Source organism: Sinocyclocheilus rhinocerous, unplaced genomic scaffold, assembly GCF_001515625.1.
Source record: "Sinocyclocheilus rhinocerous isolate Xijiao unplaced genomic scaffold, SAMN03320098_v1.1 scaffold3732, whole genome shotgun sequence".
NCBI lineage: Eukaryota > Metazoa > Chordata > Actinopteri > Cypriniformes > Cyprinidae > Sinocyclocheilus > Sinocyclocheilus rhinocerous.
Window position 1 is genome coordinate 72667 of NW_015644376.1, and position 18003 is coordinate 90669.

The window sequence follows — 18003 nt, forward strand, 5'->3', positions numbered from 1 at the left end:
TTATACTTAATTTATATTAGTAGGAATTATAGTTATATTGCAGTATTATTAGTATTATAAGTGGCATTAATTTAAGCATCAATATTCACACACAGGATACTGAAAGACCATCCTTTTCTGAAATTGGACTAATTGGTGTCTTTGGTAGAAGACATCTTCTGACCTGTGGCTGTCATTCTAACATTTTGTCAGACTTATTTTTAAACATCTTCTTTGCAGACAGACAATATCCTAATGGTGTCCCCTGCGAGAGAAGACATCAAAATCTGTGATTTTGGCTTCTGCCAGGAAATTGACAACTCCAGACACCAGTACAGCAAGTTTGGGACACCTGAATTTGTTGCACCAGAAATTGTCCACCAAGAACCTGTGACAGTAGCCACTGATATCTGGTAAACAAAATACTGTGGCTTGTTGCAAATTGTGGTGAACAGAATTCCTCATATTCAGAAATGCAATTCTGTCCTTTTACTGCTTGGTGAATTTTTTCATTATTAATTTATTCAGGTCTCTTGGTGTGGTTACTTACCTATGGTGAGTGCATTGAAGAAATGGAGCAAGCAGATATTTTTCTGTTTTTCTTTATGTTTTCTCTGTATGCTGCAATGTTGTATGGCCATAAAATCTAGAAATAATTGTACTGTTAGAAAATATTAAGTGTTTTCTTGAATATTGCTTTTTTTTCTGGGTAGCTTAACATGCCACTGTCCTTTCTTCGGGGACAATGACCGTTCCACACTGATGAAGGTCGCTGAGGGCGTGCTGTACTGGGACACACCTGAGATCACAAACAGAAGTGTGGAGGCACAGGACTTCCTACATAGGGTTCTACAGCCAGACCCAGAGTAAGCTCTGCTTACTTGCATGTAATTGAAGTTTTTGTGAGCAGCAGTTGATAAAGTTGCTTTGTTTCACCTTCACAGAGTGAGACCCTCTGCATCTGAGTGTTTGAGTCATGAGTGGTTTCAGGTAGGTAGTCATCTGTGTTTATACCAACAAGCAAACATAAAATAAGTTGTGTGCACAAATAAGTTAAAATTGACGTTCATCAGAAATGTAATTATTTTTAGGGTTATTATGAAGATGAAGAACCTGAGGACATAAATACCAAAAATCTAAAATCTTTTATTTTAAGAAGAAAATGGCAGGTAAGATTTGAAATGACTTCCTTTGCCATTGATTATCCAGGAAAACTTTCTTCTTTCATGTTTTTTCCGTGTTCTTCCCTTTTCTTTCAGCGTTCCTTGACATGTCTCGGCTCGGTTCTGACTTTGAGACCAATCCCAGAGTTGTTGGAGGCTCCTCTGCGTGACATTTCGATTACAGCTACAAGGGAAGCCCAGGAGCCCAGTAGCACCTCCCTAAGTAGTGGATCCTCCTCAGAGTTTGATGAAGCAGATGCTTGGGACTTCTTCCAACAGGTGAGCCAGGAGGATGAAGATGATCTGGAAGAAGAGGAAGAATATGACCCATACACTCATGTGTCAAAGACGCCCACAGTTTTAAAACAGGATGAAGAAGATGTGCTTATTGCTGAGGACCGCATTCACAGTGGCCCGCTGGTGATTCCCACGTCCACACCATCAACAGAGCCAGTCAGTTTGGAGAGGAGGGACAATAGCCCCTATCTTCACCTCTCTGAGAGAGATGAAGGATTGGATCCCATACCACGTCGTATCCTCATCAAGAGCACTTTTTATTGCAGCTCCGAGCAGCTCTCACCCATGTCTGCTCGTCACATGACGCTTCGGGATAAAGTCCAAGCTAAAAAGCAAGAGCGTGGCCGTAAGCCCCTCCGTGCCAGCCTCTCCGGCAGGTTAAATGAGCCCCTCATAGAGTATGTAGAAGATTCCCCAGACTTAGAAGCTAATCGTAACCAAAGAAGAGGATCAATGCATTCATCTATCCTCAAGTCAAGCTCTTTTGATAGTGGAGTGAGTGCTGCCCATCCAAGCATACACACCCAGAGAAGAAGCAGGTCATTAGATGTATACACACAACGCTCTCCAACTTCAACTGAGCCAACAGTGCAAGGAGAGGATGAGCATGATGTTGAAGAAAGCAAGAAACCAGATGTCACTGATGAAGAAGAGGAGAAAACTGAAGAAGTCCAAGTGAGAAGGAAACTTTGCCGTCGCTCTGCGTTTTTGTCAAAGAAGGGCCCATTAATTGTGAGAAAGGTCAGAGCACAGGTTCATGAGCCTGAAGAAGGACATCAGCCAGCCTTGCAAAGTTCTTGTGAGGATGACAACCAGTTGCAGGTCATGGAAACGGAGACAAGACATTTAGGTGATGAGGAGAGCGTGGATGGCTCACAGCTTTCACTAGCATGTTCGCTTGACCACGGTTCAGAAGCTTCTAGCAGGATAGGCTCACATGAAGAACTCTCCCACAGACACCACCATGATGAGAGCTTGATCGCTGGATCCTCTGGAAAAACATCTCCATGCTCTTTACTACAAGACTCTGAGGATGAAGACATGGAGAGGGTCCTGAGATCTCTTCGCCAAGACCTCCCGCAAGCCCCGCCAAGATGGCGCACCAACAGTTCAAGCTCTGGACTAAATGAGATGTGCAATAAGAGTGACGTCCTTCTGAGAAGAAGCTCCTCTGCGGTTCCTGTCCAGGCTGCAGTAGCAGGACGAGAAAGCAAAGAGTTACTTCAAAGACATGCCTCAGCCCCGGCTCTCCAAGCCAAACCCCCTAGTGGGAAATCTTCCAAGCCTGGATTCATGAAGATCTTCCGTAAACATTCGTGGGCTAGCCATTCTTCTCCTCAACTAGAAGGCTCGGAAAAGAAACAAACAGAAGGAGCATCCTCACAACCCAAGACCCCTCTTCTAAATCTGAGGAAGAAGATGCGAGCTTCAGCCTCTAGCATTACAAAACTGTTTACCCGACAGTCCAGCAAAGAGGATGAAGAGAAGAAGAAAGGCGGTAGGCTACTGTTGTTGCTTTAACACAGTTAAAAATACACTATTCACTTTTCAAAAATACATTTGCTTGTGCATAATAATTATATCTCAAATTCTTTCTAACAGGACCAATTGTGAAGAACTCCTCCCCCGTCATGCCAGAGAAAATGACCACAGTAATAGCCACCACCTCATCCGAAAGTCCTCAGAAGAAGTCCAAATTGTTCTCGCTGAAAGTGCCGTTATTTAAGAAAACCAAAGGTTAAACAACTAAAAAGTCATTAAACTGTTCCATATAATTGCTTTTTATAGATACACTACCGTTCAAATGTTTGGGGTCTGTATGATTTTTTTAAGGTTTTTGAAATAAGTCTTTTATGCTCACCAAGGCTGCGTTTATGTAATTTATTCCTGTGATGGTAAAGCTGAATTTTCAGAATCATTACTCCAGTCTTCAGTGTCACAGGATCCTCCAGAAATCATTCTGATGTGCTGATTTGGTACTCTTATTATTATCAGTGTTGAAACCTTGATACATTTTTTGAAGATATTGTGATTATTAGAACATTTAAAAGAATTTGAAACCGAAATCTTTTGTAACATTATAAATGTCTTTACTGTCACTTTTGTTCAATTTATTGCATCCTCACTGAAAATAAGATATAAAAAATCTAACCTACCCCAAACGTTTGAATGGTAGAGTATTTCACAAAGTTATGAAATTGTTTTCTGATTTCCAACCAGAAAGTCCAGTCAAACCATCCAGGCCAGATGTCATTCAGCTAGCAGGAGGAGGAGCGCTTGTGTTCTGGAAACCTGTGCCATCAAAAGAACTTGTCACATATTGTATTCAGTATAGTGTAAATGGTAAGAATACATACTGAGAATGTACATCCTGTATTATGAGCATTGTTTTTTATTGTGTTTTTCCATGGTGCTTCATAACGAAAGTTTTGTCCTTTATATTAGGTGTGGAGTGGAGAATGTTGGCAGAGAATGTTACAGACAGCTGTTTTACAGTAAATGCCCTTCCGAGAGGACCGGGATATATGTTCAGAGTGTCCCATGAAACCAAGACAGGGTTGGCACCTTTTAGTGACCCTTCACCACCAGCCTTTATGACCACGCCTTATGAAGGTAGAGACTTGCTGGAAGTATTACTTATTTTTATCCAAAAGTACTTAAAATGTATTACCTCACCCTACATCTTTTAATATGTACACCCTATTATCTTTAAATATAATGCAATAATCTCCTTTCATAAAATAAATGGAATATTCTCAGAATATGGTCATATAAAGGAGTTTACTTCAAGGAAATTTAAAGAAAGTGAATTTATTGTAATTTATTACAAATAATTTATTTTATTTCATTTTATTTTTGCAGACTCTCACAATCCTCTCATTAAAATGGAATCTATTGGGTCAAAGGTCACTGTACCTGGAGGTCTTGGCACTGAGAAATCTTACAGCTTCCTGTCTGAAATCAACAGGTACTTGACATCATATATAGATATATACATAGCTCTACATATCTTTAATGAATCCATATAAATATGAAATGAAAGCAGAATTGTTGACTCACACAACGCTGATTACCATTATTTCCGATCCTTTTTATGTTGCTCATTTAAGTACATAATCTTGTGTCTCTTTTGACAGAGGCCGTTTCAGTGTGGTAATGCAGTGTGAGGATAGCCGCAGCTCTCAGATGTTAGCCGCTAAGATGACACTTTACAGACCAGAGCAGAGGCAGTTGGTTTTAAGGGAATATCAACTGCTTCGCCGACTGAACCACCCTCGAATCGTCCAGCTGCAGTCGGCCATCCTCACTCCCAGCTTCCTGGTGCTTATAGAGGAGCTGTGCTCAGGACGAGAGCTTCTTTATAACCTTGCAGAAAGGTGAGAGTAATACTGTTTAAAGGGTTCTGTTCAATTATGTAGTCCTATAAATTACAAATTATATATTGACTGATACTAGTGAAAATCATTCTCTTTAACAGTCAGTGTTGTACAAAATTACCTTACTCTTTACTCTTGATGGCCTACAGGAATCTATATTCAGAAACACAGGTGACTGACCTACTAGAGCAGATTCTGAGTGCTGTGGATTACCTGCACAGCAGACGCATTGTACACCTGGACCTAAAGTCGGACAACATGCTTGTGACGGGCCGAAATGTAGTGAAGATTGTGGATTTGGGCTCTGCTCAGCCCTTCACTCCAGGACAGGCACTAAACATTGAACACATCAAAGAAATGACAGATAATAAAGGTATATCAATGATACTGTATTATGATCTAGAATTTGTTGCTGTGTTTTTATTCAGTCATTATAGATTACTGTTGCAAAGTTTGGGGTCAGTTTAGTCGAATTGTTTAATGTTTTGAAATGCATACCAAACTCATTTATTTGATCAAAAATACATTCAAAAGCAGTAATATTGTGACATCTTATTTAATTATTATTAAACAGCAAAATAACAGTTTTAATCTATTTTAAAATGTAATTTATTCTTGTGATGACATTTTTTAGTATTATCATGTTGAAAACAGTTGTGCTGCTAATTTTACATTTTTACTATTACTTTTGGTCAATTTAATGCATCCTTGCTAAATAAAAGTATTAATTTCTTTAAAAAGTGTTGAATGGTAAATGTACATGGAACTACTTTCATTTTCGGGGCTGCCTGGCATCTTAAAAAAAAAAAAAATCCAGTATCACCAATAGTCGAATTGTTTAATGTTTTGAAATGCATACCAAACTCGCATTTATTTGATAAAAAATACATTCAAAAGCAGTAATATTGTGACATCTTATTTAATTATTATTAAACAGCAAAATAACAGTTTTAATCTATTTTAAAATGTAATTTATTCTTGTGATGACATTTTTTAGTATTATCATGTTGAAAACAGTTGTGCTGCTAATTTTACATTTTTACTATTACTTTTGGTCAATTTAATGCATCCTTGCTAAATAAAAGTATTAATTTCTTTAAAAAGTGTTGAATGGTAAATGTACATGGAACTACTTTCATTTTCGGAGCTGCCTGGCATCTTAAAAAAAAAAAAAATCCAGTATCACCAACAAACCAATTTAGTTTATGAAAAATATTTTCTGTTCTGTTTGTTAGGTTATATTGTCCTTCCTAAAGCTCCTGAAATCTTAGAAGGACAAGGAGTTGGACCCGAAACTGATATCTGGGCTGTTGGTGTTTTGGCTTTTATAATGTAAGTTCTTTTACTCAAACCATAACAGTAAGGAATAGTTACAGCACCATTAGGGCTTCCTTATTATTTAGTCATTAATCATTGATCTCCTCAATTCTCTTTAATTGTCATTTTTAGGTTGAGTGCAGACAGTCCCTTACATAAATTGGGAGAGGGATCGAAACATCAAAAAAGGCAAGATCCAATTTAGTCGTTGTTACCCAGGTCTCTCCGAGGGAGCCATCAACTTTATGAAGAATACCCTGAGCAACAAAGCCTGGTAAAATTCACAGACCCACAACTGATGTTTACTTATTTTGAGTGTTAACATCCAAACAACTCCAAAACCCCTGGATACAAGGAGACCGTCTTCCTAAAGCTCCTGAAATCTTAGAAGGACAAGGAGTTGGACCTGAAACTGATATCTGGGCTGTTGGCGTTTTGGCTTTTATAATGTAAGTCCTTTCATTCAGTAAATCCATAACCATAAGGAATAGTTACAGCAACATTAGGGCTTCCCTATCGTTCAACCATTATTCATTGATTAACTCAAATTTTCTTTAGGTTGAGTGCAGACAGTCCCTTCCATGCTGATATAACTTGGGAGAGGGATCGAAACATCAAAAAAGGCAAGATCCAGTTTAATCGTTGTTACCCAGGTCTCTCAGAGGGAGCCATCAACTTTATGAAGAACACCCTGAGCAACAAAGCCTGGTAAAAATCACAGATGATGTTTGCTTATTTTGAGTGTTTAAATCCAAACAACAGACAGTGAGATTTCATGTCATCGTAGTCGGATGATGCTTTAATGGCAGAAAACTAATCAAAACTAATATCATTATGACTTTCCATCAGTAGACCCAAAACCAATAGTTAAATGTATCCTGCTTCTAAACTTAATGTGTGACTGAATCAGTTAATATGTGGACATAGGCAGTATTTGATGTGGCTTCATGTTTTACCAGGGCAAGACCTACAGCTGCAGAGTGCCTCCAAAACCCCTGGATACAAGGAGACCGTCCTCCCTCCAAACACACTGACTCTGTGGTCTGCTATTCAACAGACAAGCTGCAGGCCTATCTCAGGGAACGAGAGGTCAAGCGAGACCACATCCGCACAAAAATTCATCTGCCCTTCCCATAATTCAAGGGACAGAACATATTTGGAGGCTGAAAGTGTGTGCAACTGTGAAATGCTTTTTGTAGTTTTTCTCCCACAAGGAAAGATGATGAAAAGCTTTAGCTGTAATGATAATCAATTATATTTCTTTAGATATAACATTTTTCAACACATGTAATCAGGCAGTCTGCACGACATGGCTTCAGTTATTGCTTTGTAATCTTTCAAAAATGACATTACTTACATAAACACTGTTTTACAGTAGTGTAAATAAATGTCATTTATATAGATCAGTGGTAATAGGGCTTTTGGTATGCATATCTATCTATCTACCTATCTATCTATCTATCTATCTATCTATCTATCTATCTATCTGTCTGTCTGTCTGTCTGTCTGTCTGTCTCTGTCTGTCTGTCTGTCTGTCTATCTATCTATCTATCTATATCTAGTGAATGTAAGATGTAGAACAGGTTATCACTTTTCACTGTTATCACTATTGAACAGGTTATCACTGCATTATATTACTTGCATTTTTTTTGCCCTGTGTTAAAATTCTGTGGCACTGCTCTATCAGGGACAATTTTATAGTATGATTTACATGATGTGGTTAAATGCAGTATTTTATTCATCAATTATATTTTTCTCATTTTAATGCTAATTTTACTTAATGTATAAGGATTTTATTGATTTAGAATTTTACTTAATGTATACGGATTTTATTGGTTTTGGACTGTAGATTTTATTAGAGTGGTAAGGTCAATTTAAGGGTTACTGTTGCCTCTCTGCTGTGACGATAATAGTTTCACACAATGCATGTATGTTTTTTGTCTGCAAATTGCCATGCACTTACAATAAATGTATTATTACACAGTAAAACTTGTTGTTTTGTTTGTTTGAATCTATGCAGTGACAAATGACATTTTTAAACACAACCCCCAAAGTAAGGCATTTTATGAACTCTGGTTGAGGACAGTATTGTAGATGCACTTCTTCCTTTTGTCAGATAGGTGGCGAACGTTTGCACGAGTGTGTCAAGACGCACAGAGGAGCTGACCATCGAAGAGGAGATGTGCATCCGCCGTTGAATATAGCATTTCAGCTATCACTGTCCCGTAAATAAAGACTAGCGTATATTTTAGATACACAGGCTACCTGTATTTTTGTCAGGTAAGATCAAACGTTACTTTTAATACCATTACAGTTCATAAATGCAGTTCTAGAAATACTATATAACGCTCAATACGGTTCCCGCCTGTCAGGTAGCATGTAAGCCCATTGATTCCGAGATTCGAGTTCATTAGCGCTTCGTTTATTAGCTATGGTTTATGTCTTCATCTTCTACTTCCTCAAACAGACCCAGCAGACAAATCTGAACCTCTAACACTGATGTATTTTCTTTGTTAGGGGGTAACGACTGTCAGATGTAGTTCAGCAAATAGTTCATATAACTAAGACGATTCTTATTTTCAAAAGCAAACCAAACACTTCATTGTATATGTATATTATAGTGCACCTCTTTGCTTATCATTTTGTCTAAACTATTAGTCCCTCACCATGGCGACCGGTGCTGATGTGAGGGATATTCTGGAGCTGGCAGGAGGAGACGATTCAGGTCCCATCAGCAAGAAGGACATCATCAACTCAGACAAGGTAACCTGGCACAGAGGAGAGCCAACACCACTGCACTTTTGACTATAGATGGAGCTTTAAAATGGGTTTTATATTTGTGACACGTTTTGGCTTTGTATTACTGAGACAATGCTCATTCCGTTTGTTGTTGTAGAAAAAAGCCAAGAAAGTGACAGAGACATTAACTTTCAAGAGACCAGAAGGAATGCACAGAGAAGTTTATGCCTTGCTGTATTCAGACAAAAAGTAAGTTGGCTTTCTCTGCTCAGCCTTTTTACCTCACTGCCTTATTGCCCATATTATTATTACGTATTTGCATTGCCTTCTCAAAACTGATTCCCATGACTAATGGCAGATAATTTTGCTGTTTGAATTGATCATTCTTTGAAATTAGTAAAATGACTAGAAAAAAAGAGTAATGTTTTGTTGTATTAGCTGTACGGCAAATAGGGTTGTATGAGTACATAGCTCTCATGAGATTTTATTATAGCTGTATAATTCCCAGCTCTTGTAAATGAAAAATCAAATAAATATATTTTTTGTAACATACACTTAATATACACTACTATTTAAAAGTTATGCTTGTTATACTCTTATGCTTGCCAAGGCTGCATTTGTTTGATCAGAAATACATTACAGACAGTAATATTGTGAAATATTATCATAATTTAAAGTAACTTTTTTTTGTTTAAATTTTAATATAACTTAAAATGTAATTATTACTGTGATCGCAAAGCTGAATTTTCAGCAGCCATTACTTAAGTCTTCAGTTTCACATGATCCATTATAAATCGTTCTAATATGATGATTTGGTGCTCAGGATACATTTCTTATTTATTTTTTTCAGGATTCTTTGAGTAAAAGGTTAAAAAGAGCAGCATTCATTTGAAACATAATTTTTTTTGTAACATTATAAATGTATTTACTGTCACATTTGACCAATTTAATGCATCCTTGCTGTATAAAAATATTACTTTGTTCAAAAAATACTTTCTGACCCCAAAGTTTTGAACAATAGTGTGTGTGTGTGTGTATATATATATATATATATGTGGGACTAGTTAAAATATTGGCAGGTGGACGTAAAAATTTGAGCTATTGGTTTGACCAATCCAGCATAAACAAAAAACTTTTATTGTTGAGCCCTGTATGCTGCCTTTGGACGCTGATACTGTTACACTGAAAAGTGACAGCATATAATTAACTTTTGTATGCTTTTGCTTCTTTCAGTCGGGATGCCCCTCCCCTGTTACCGAGTGATACTACGCAAGGCTACCGGACAGTGAAAGCAAAACTGGGCTGTAAGAAGGTGCGGCCCTGGAAGTGGATGCCCTTTTCCAATCCAGCCAGAAAAGATGGAGCCATCTTCCATCACTGGAGACGTGCAGCAGAGGAAGGAAAGGACTACCCATTTGCTCGCTTTAACAAGGTAGGAAAGAGAGGGTCATACTGAACAGAGTAGGAGAAAAGAAAAAATGGCATCGGTCGAGGAGAGAAGAGATTGTGTATTATTCTTGTTTTGAAATTGAAATTCATGTAATCGCATGTTACTAAAAATATTATTCCTGTTTCAAGACTGTGCAGGTGCCTGCGTACTCAGAGCAGGAGTATCAGATGTATCTTCATGACGATGGATGGACGAAAGCTGAAACAGATCACCTGTTCGACTTGTGCAAACGTTTCGACCTGCGGTTTATTGTTATCCATGATCGCTATGATCACCAGCAGTATAGAGTAAGTTCCTCATCATGATTCAGCATTGTACTGAACATAAAGTAACTTGACTCTATGTTACAGCTTACTTCCTTCTAATCACATTTTTTCACTGATTTCATTGATATTATTGTAGAAGCGCTCTGTGGAGGATCTTAAGGAGCGTTATTACAGCATTTGTGGCAAACTGACAAAAGTTCGGGCAGGAACAGGGACAGAGCCTAAGCTCTACATATTTGATGCTGGTCATGAGAAACGCAGGAAAGAGCAGCTCGAGAGACTTTTCAACCGCTCTCCAGAGCAGGTGAGACCAAGACTGATCTTTTTCATTCTACATAACAATTATTGCAACAGTGATGCAGTGTTTTTACACAGGATGTTGTGAGACTATGGGGGGTGGAAGAAACATTTATGCATTTTAAATTTAAATCCGTCAATCTGGTGCACTTTGTGAGCTCCCACCAATTTTCAGTGTCAATTAGATTATAATAATGTTATTATTGCATATAATATGATTATAACAACTGTATTGTAAAATAACTGTAAATAAAAATTAGGGCTGCACGATAAATCGCATGCGATATTTAACGCGCATCTTGTCAGAAAGCCGGTTCTGTAATCAGCGGTAAATCTCCATCACCTGCGGGCTTTCACATTGAGCAGCATTAACTACACAGAGCCGTTGTTCACTGATGAGCTGCGCAAAAAATCGCGCGAATATGAACGTGGTGTTGCGCAGCTCGTCTGTGAACAACGGCTCTGTGTAGTTAATGCTGCTCAATGTGAAAGCACGCACGTGATGGAGATTTACCGCTGATTACAGAATGGCTTTACTGACAAGATGCGCGTTAAATATCGCATGCGATTTATCGTGCAGCCCTAATAAAAATGTTATTTTACTTTTCAGCAGGAAAATGGTCTTCGCTTGACAGTTTCTTTATTTTGCATTTATCTTGGTGGAAAACTGCAGTTTCTGTAAATAATGCTGGTAATTAATGGGACACAGTGGAGATACTGTTGTAAGTTCGTTATATCTGATGGGGACAAGCTTGATCTCATTTAAACAATGTGCTTCCTTTTCCTTCCTGTAGGTGGCAGAAGAGGAATACCTGATCCAGGAGCTGAGGAAGATTGAGACACGTAAGAAGGAGCGTGAAAAGAAGGCCCAGGACCTCCAGAAGCTCATTACAGCAGCTGACACGACGACAGAGATGCGCAGAGCTGAACGTAAAGCCACCAAGAAGAAGCTGCCGCAGAAACGAGAGACGGAAAAACCTGTAATTATCTCTTTATTTACACCTCAAACTGTCTAAATTCAATTTTTAACCTGTCTGTGATTAGTAATAAAAAAATTGATGGGGAAACAAATTGTATTTTCAATAGCGATCATTATAATTTTACACTTTCTTTGCAAAATGTGAAAAAAAAAAATCTGTGAACTTTAATACTTTCTAGCACTTGCTCCTCTAATGCCCTCTCATCTGTCCAATGGCAGGCTGTTCCTGAAACCGCAGGCATCAAATTCCCAGACTTCAAATCTGCTGGTGTTTCACTACGGAGTCAGAGAGTAAGATCAACTTACACGCTTCGACAAAACTGACCCCTGATCCGTTTCTTAATATACGATCTATGCAGAATATTATGATACATCCCTCTTCGCTGCAGGGGCCTGTGGCGTTTAACTTCTCTCTCATTAGCCAGGAGTTGATTGATTCACACAGTCATAGGTAGAGTAATCTATGCACAGGAAGGCATTCCTCTTAAAGAGTAATGAAGGGAGGTCGCTCTATATAAAACACATTAAGGATGGTACTGGGGTAGTGTATGACTCAGATATGGCTGGTCATCTGTTAGTCAGACTTGGGTGGATAAACATGTTTTGATCTGCCCTCTCTGAAGTGCATTTCAGGGGTATTATGAATGAAGGATGACCCCATTTTTATTCCATTGCTCCCACGTTTTTCTACCATGTAGCCATCTGAGATTAAAGGTGTTAATGTTCCAGCTAGAGTTCCAACACCTCGTGGATTAAGACACAAGTACAACTTAAGTTTACTGAAAGTTTATTTGTAGATTTTGTTAACTAATGAATTTGTGTGCATAGATGAAGCTGCCCAGCTCAGTTGGTCAGAAGAAAATAAAAGCAATTGAACAGATCCTGACGGAGCAAGGAGTGGGTGAGTAGCATTTTTATAAGCATTCCTTCTGTCTTCTGACTTCCTACCTGTCATATGGTTCTACTGAACGGTAATAAAGAGGTTTAATGATTTCAGTTATAATTATAATGAAAGTGATTAATTTAGAAAAAATTCTGTTAAAATATTGATTTTGCTTGCATATGATGAAAATTTATTTTCTTGCATTTGCATTTCTTGTATAAAAAAATAATATAACATTGTATTAAGTTTTTTTTTTAATGCTAAATTGCTGAAAACACATTAAATAGTATAGATATTGAGTCTTTTGAATGGGGTTTATTAATGATTTTTTAAAGAATGATGAGCATTATATGGACAGGCTCAAAGCAGTTATTTACTTGTGAAATGGATTGCAATGTTTGAGCTTTGTTTCACTTAAAATAACTTTTAAAAGTATAATTTGTGACTTGGACTACAATGCTCATGCTGTATGATATTGCATGCAGCCTCTTGGGACAAATCAATAGAAACATACATTTATATAAATATTTACTGAAAAAATTTTTTTTATTTATATTTTTGTTCCATTATCCAGTACAGTGCCCTTTTATCTTATAACATTCAGTTCAGACTTTAAACTCAGGTAAAATATGACTTATTTTGCCATGGTGCAGAAAACACCTGCATAGAATAAAATTAAAGATTGATCATGGAATTTTTAGAATCAGTATTGGGATTGTGAAAAGAGAAATTCTTTACCCAGGTGTAGTGTTCTTCATCTAAACCTTCTAAAATCAACTCTTGCAAACAAAAAAGATAACTACAAGTTCTAAACACAGAATTTGCTCTGAACATCTCATAACATATCCCCTTTTCCCTTTTTTCTTTCCTCGACAGACCTCAACCCCATGCCCACAGAGGAGATTGTGCAGATGTTTAATGAACTTCGCAGCGACCTGGTCCTGGTTTATGAGTTAAAGCAGGCCTACAGTAACTGTGAGTACGAACAGCAGATGTTGCGGCACCGCTATGACGCTCTGCTAAAAGCAGGGGGCGCCGTCACACCACAGAGCGAGAGCGGTGGAGCACCTGACAGTCAATCTTGGCCAGGCGCTGATGACATCAAAACCGAAGCCAAAGAGCAGATTATTGATGTGGTTGGAGCTCCACTCACTCCAAATTCGGTGAGTTTTCAGAGGGAAGTTCGTATCTGTAAATTACCATGGCATAAAATTATTGGTTTGATAATAGAACTACTTTAGTGATAGACCTCAGCAGGCATCATCGTGCAATTTGATCTCCTTTTAAACATTAGAAATATTTATTTGAATATTTGAAACCCAAATTCAATTGTTTTCATATTGTTTTTTTATTTATTTTCATTTGTGTTTTTACATAATCGTTTTTGATTATACATTGTCTACTGATGTATTGATTTAAAGCATACTTTTTTTTCAAAATGATAAAAGCATAATTTTTTTATTGAATTGATAAATGTGATTTAAAATGAAACTAAAATCTTTCATAAAATTCTATTTCAACATGTTTTCCTCTCTTTTCACAGCGCAAACGCAGAGAATCTGCTTCGAGTTCCTCATCTATCAAGAAGGTGAAGAAACCATGACATAAATGACTTGGTAAACACAATTGGACATTTTTGGAAGAGGATAGAGAGGTTTGTGGAGCTCGCTTAAGTGATTGCCTGCTTCAGGGTCAGAGGGTGAGGTTGTGGTTGTAGGTCATCTGTTATCTGCTCTTTTGATGACCGCTCTCTCTGTTAATGTATTCAACACAATGACTACCCTCTCTGTCCACCACTCCTCAATCCCACCTGCTTCCCTCCTCTCTCCATTCTCCAGACCAAACCTCTACCATGACACAGACCACCCTTGACAACCTATTCCATTATACCACCTCTTCTGTCCAACCAGGCAGCCCAAACCCAGATGAACTGTAAATTGGCAAAGAGAGCTAATCGGCACATGACAAGACAGAAGCAAGTAGACAGAAAAAAAGAAAAGTCTGCTTGTCTGTCTGAAATGAATGTATGCTGGACAGATGGTATGAGTCTGGATCCTGTTGGGGAATTTACTGAAAGAGTGTTTGCTTTTTGGCTGCATCTTGAAACAGCAGGCTCTGGGAAAATGTCTCATTTTTTGGAGGTGTCCCTGTCTAACTGGCGTCTTTACATCTGCCATTCTGATTTGCCTGTTTTCACCTGCAATCCTGCATTTTCTCAGAAGAGCCAGAGTGTCACCTATCTCAAATAGATGCTCTTGTATGTTGAGCTCGTTACCTGTAAAATGTCCTTGTGTGTAATAAATGTTTTTTCGCTTCGCTTGTTAATTTTCTAAAGTTTAATGCAAGGAAAAAATGAATATTGTGTATCCTATCACTGGTTATCATCTAGGAGGTAGAATATAAATATCCTGTGATGGATTCAGTGCTGTGATTGCTGTTTCGGTTATGGACTGGTTTAGATTTTTTTAAATCTAGTTGTAAAAACACTAAAAACCAAGGTAACATTTTCACCATTTGATATTGAAGCTGAAAGCGTTAACTAAACACACCCATGCGTTGATTTGTTCCGTGACATCCGTGTATTTCGCTCCGCATTTGTGAGGCGCTCGGTGCGTTTTAAATTAGCTGTCAAGCGCGCGCATCAATAACGAGAACGGCGCGAGCTCTGCCGCTCGTCATCGCCACTTCATGAATTCGTCGCGATAAAGACGTCTCCAGTAAATTCATTACAGTATTGAACATGACAGGAAACATTTATAATTTACGTCAACTCCGCATAACCCGTGATAAATTTATTCGAGACAGTAAAGAGCGGTAGTGAGCCTCTCAACTGAGGCAGTAGCGTAACAGAAGACCTTCTGACTTAAATGTTTCCTAAAGGTTTGCTATTAAAGTAGCCTATATTTTCTATGACAAATTTATTTTAATTTAGAAGGAAACACCTTGTTTATCTGTAGTTGAAAATATATTTTATTAAAATGTATGTATAATTTGAGTTAAAAAAAACATTAACACCAAGGACAATAACTATAAAGCTTTAATATTTGTTTAATATGATTCTGAAAATGAGTAAGTTTACACCACAGCTATAACGACAACTATAACTAAAAAGCTTTAACAATTGTATATAGCCTAATTCTATAAAAATAGACCACGGAAGTCCACAGAGAAACGATTTTGTTGGAATCACTTGCAAAATGATTTTGGTTTTCAGAAGGCCCGTTCTCACCAACAATGGTAAGCATAGTTCTCTTTGATAACTATATTAGCGTCCACAACAATTGATGATGTGTAGTTACTCTAGTTCTGTCGTTTGCCGTTTTAAATGTCCAGGCTCTTTGAAATCTGGATACTGATTGGCTGTCAGTGTTTTATCGTGTTCTGAAAGTGATTCCAACTGAACTAGGCCTATATCGTTCCTGTGTGTCATTATCGTTGTATGGTGTGGACTTGTTCTCATATAGTTCTCGTTGTGAGACACACGTTATGAATTTACGCAATGTCACACAAACTGTAATGGCTGTTGCTCAATATTGTCAGTGCGCTATTTTAATACATAAATTCTATACACAATAAGTCATTATGGACAAAATTCAGACAGTATATTTTTCTCCACCAAAAGAAAATGGCTTCTAAAGAAACCACAGCATCAGGCTTTGCGGGTTGCTATTGCACAGAAACAGAGTAAGTAATTAGTTTCAGCAAGTTTTAATTATTTTACAAGCTCCCTTAACATTGTTTTAAATATGAGGTAAGTGGTAGTGTCCACTGGAAAATAATTAATCCTCTTTATCTTTCTTGTCTGACTTTAGATAATAAAGCGGCTTTTGATGGTACCTGCGGAAAGCTAGCAGCTGTGATCTGTTGAGAGAAGAGAAAGTGAAAAACAGTGGTAAAATTGATTCTTGGTGTCTATATTTCATGTTGAAAATTGGCTCGTAAATCCCGACGTATGATCTATGGTGGCCATCCTTGGGGGGGAAAAAAATCAGTAAGTGTGTAATTTCTCCCTTGACAGAACACAGCCGAAAGACGATCCTTCTTTTCCCCTCTCTCTCTTTCTCTATGTTTCTTTTCATGACTTTGTGATGGCTCCATCTCATTACAGCAAATCCATTTATCAAACGTGTTGCTAAGCAAATCTCATTCCAAAATTCTGAATGGGCATTTGAGTCATTCGCTGATGAGGATGAAGGTCATGTGAGCAGTCTCATGTCTTTCCTCTTATGCTTTTCATGTTTATTTTTGTCTTGAATGCAGGGTGAATGGCTTGCATTCATGTTGATGTGACTTTGGAAGCCCAAACAGGGTCATTGCATTGCTACGTGAAAATGTAAATGGCTGAGCATTCCTCCTCAGTGGGACACCAGACGTAAGGGGATGGAGAGGTAAAAGGCATCGGGCAGAACCCTGGCAGAGTGGTTTATTATCCCGACGAAGAAGTGATGGTGTGAAACGAGAGCTCTTTATCAGAGGCACTGGAGTGGAGGAGAGCTTTTTAATCATGGCCTAAGAGGGGTGAAGGGTTTTTATCATAATTGAAGTCTTTCCAAGGCTAATTGTGGCTATATGTCATTGTCTGAGAGCACGCCTAGAAGCAGATGCGGTAGGGATATGATGGAGAAGAGTTAGTCAAGAAAAAGACGACTTGAGGTCTGTCATCGAGGGAGCGAGGCTTCATACAGTTTTCATCACTCTATCAAAATGCAGAGATCTCCATCACAGTCAGATGATGATAATGAGCTTTCATTGAACTCCACAGTAAATGTTCTGAAAGGGTGAAACTCGTTTAAAACTCTAGAAAATAACGTATTGTCTGATGACTTTTTTTTTTTTTTTGTAATATCAACATAGGTGAATTCATTTCCAAGAAAGACGATGAAATTCTTTATTTGAGTTACAGTGGAGTTTGCTGATTTCAGATTTGAGAATCAATAGTGGACGTCTGCAGGGAAAGGTCAGTGTAGCTCATTTCAACTTCCTTTTACCTATTAGATGAGGTTACACTGTCCCAGTCACCCGTTAGTACTTATGCTCACGGCCAGTTTTAACCACCCCAGACTGCTTTGGACAATGTTTCATTATCCATGCCCTTAAGATGGTTAGAAAAAGTTGTTAAATGGGGGCACTTTGTGTCTCTCTGGAGAAAACTCATTGTTCACTCAGTAGGACACCTTGGTAAGAGGGGGAAACGTAACGGGGGACAGACATAATGCACTTTTCTAGAATATACTGCAGAAACATTTACATTTGTGA

The 18003-nt window shown here is 38.1% G+C and overlaps 2 protein-coding genes across 4 annotated transcripts in view; both read left to right on the plus strand.

The window, feature by feature from the left end:
* LOC107758262 (obscurin-like) overlaps positions 1 to 7564 on the plus strand; it is a 45869-nt gene extending 38305 nt beyond the window's left edge. The window contains exons 65-79 of the mRNA XM_016575968.1: positions 220 to 392; positions 508 to 534; positions 693 to 845; positions 924 to 969; positions 1071 to 1148; positions 1239 to 2937; positions 3042 to 3176; positions 3660 to 3782; positions 3885 to 4052; positions 4302 to 4407; positions 4577 to 4816; positions 4966 to 5189; positions 6052 to 6148; positions 6692 to 6841; positions 7093 to 7564. Of these exons, the coding sequence (XP_016431454.1) occupies positions 220 to 392; positions 508 to 534; positions 693 to 845; positions 924 to 969; positions 1071 to 1148; positions 1239 to 2937; positions 3042 to 3176; positions 3660 to 3782; positions 3885 to 4052; positions 4302 to 4407; positions 4577 to 4816; positions 4966 to 5189; positions 6052 to 6148; positions 6692 to 6841; positions 7093 to 7270 (3597 nt within the window). The 3' untranslated portion in view covers positions 7271 to 7564. The remainder of the gene's footprint in view (positions 1 to 219; positions 393 to 507; positions 535 to 692; positions 846 to 923; positions 970 to 1070; positions 1149 to 1238; positions 2938 to 3041; positions 3177 to 3659; positions 3783 to 3884; positions 4053 to 4301; positions 4408 to 4576; positions 4817 to 4965; positions 5190 to 6051; positions 6149 to 6691; positions 6842 to 7092) is intronic.
* Positions 7565 to 8256: 692 nt separating this feature from the next.
* LOC107758267 (DNA methyltransferase 1-associated protein 1-like) lies at positions 8257 to 15072 on the plus strand. Of its 3 annotated transcripts, none has more exons than XR_001642004.1 (12): positions 8257 to 8413; positions 8792 to 8896; positions 9030 to 9121; positions 10106 to 10304; positions 10451 to 10609; positions 10725 to 10892; positions 11680 to 11865; positions 12084 to 12155; positions 12693 to 12765; positions 13624 to 13910; positions 14291 to 14401; positions 14586 to 15072. XR_001642004.1 is itself a non-coding variant. In XM_016575973.1 (12 exons), exons 2-11 carry the CDS (start codon positions 8801 to 8803, stop codon positions 14348 to 14350), a joined length of 1392 nt encoding a protein of 463 aa, XP_016431459.1. In that variant the 5' UTR covers positions 8257 to 8413; positions 8792 to 8800; the 3' UTR covers positions 14351 to 14363; positions 14586 to 15072. The 3 variants fall into 3 exon arrangements, 2 of the variants coding, with proteins under 2 accessions (XP_016431459.1, XP_016431458.1); XM_016575973.1 differs by having other exon boundaries at positions 14291 to 14363; XM_016575972.1 differs by having other exon boundaries at positions 14291 to 15072.
* Positions 15073 to 18003: the final 2931 nt, after the last annotated feature.

Bases quoted from the DNA above. Each gene is read 5' to 3' on its own strand.
- LOC107758267 (XM_016575972.1), top strand. From the start codon at position 8,801: ATGGCGACCGGTGCTGATGTGAGGGATATTCTGGAGCTGGCAGGAGGA. The intron at 10,610-10,724 runs GTAAGTTCCTCA...ATATTATTGTAG, and splicing joins ATGATCACCAGCAGTATAGA to AAGCGCTCTGTGGAGGATCT. The intron at 10,893-11,679 runs GTGAGACCAAGA...TCCTTCCTGTAG, and splicing joins TCAACCGCTCTCCAGAGCAG to GTGGCAGAAGAGGAATACCT.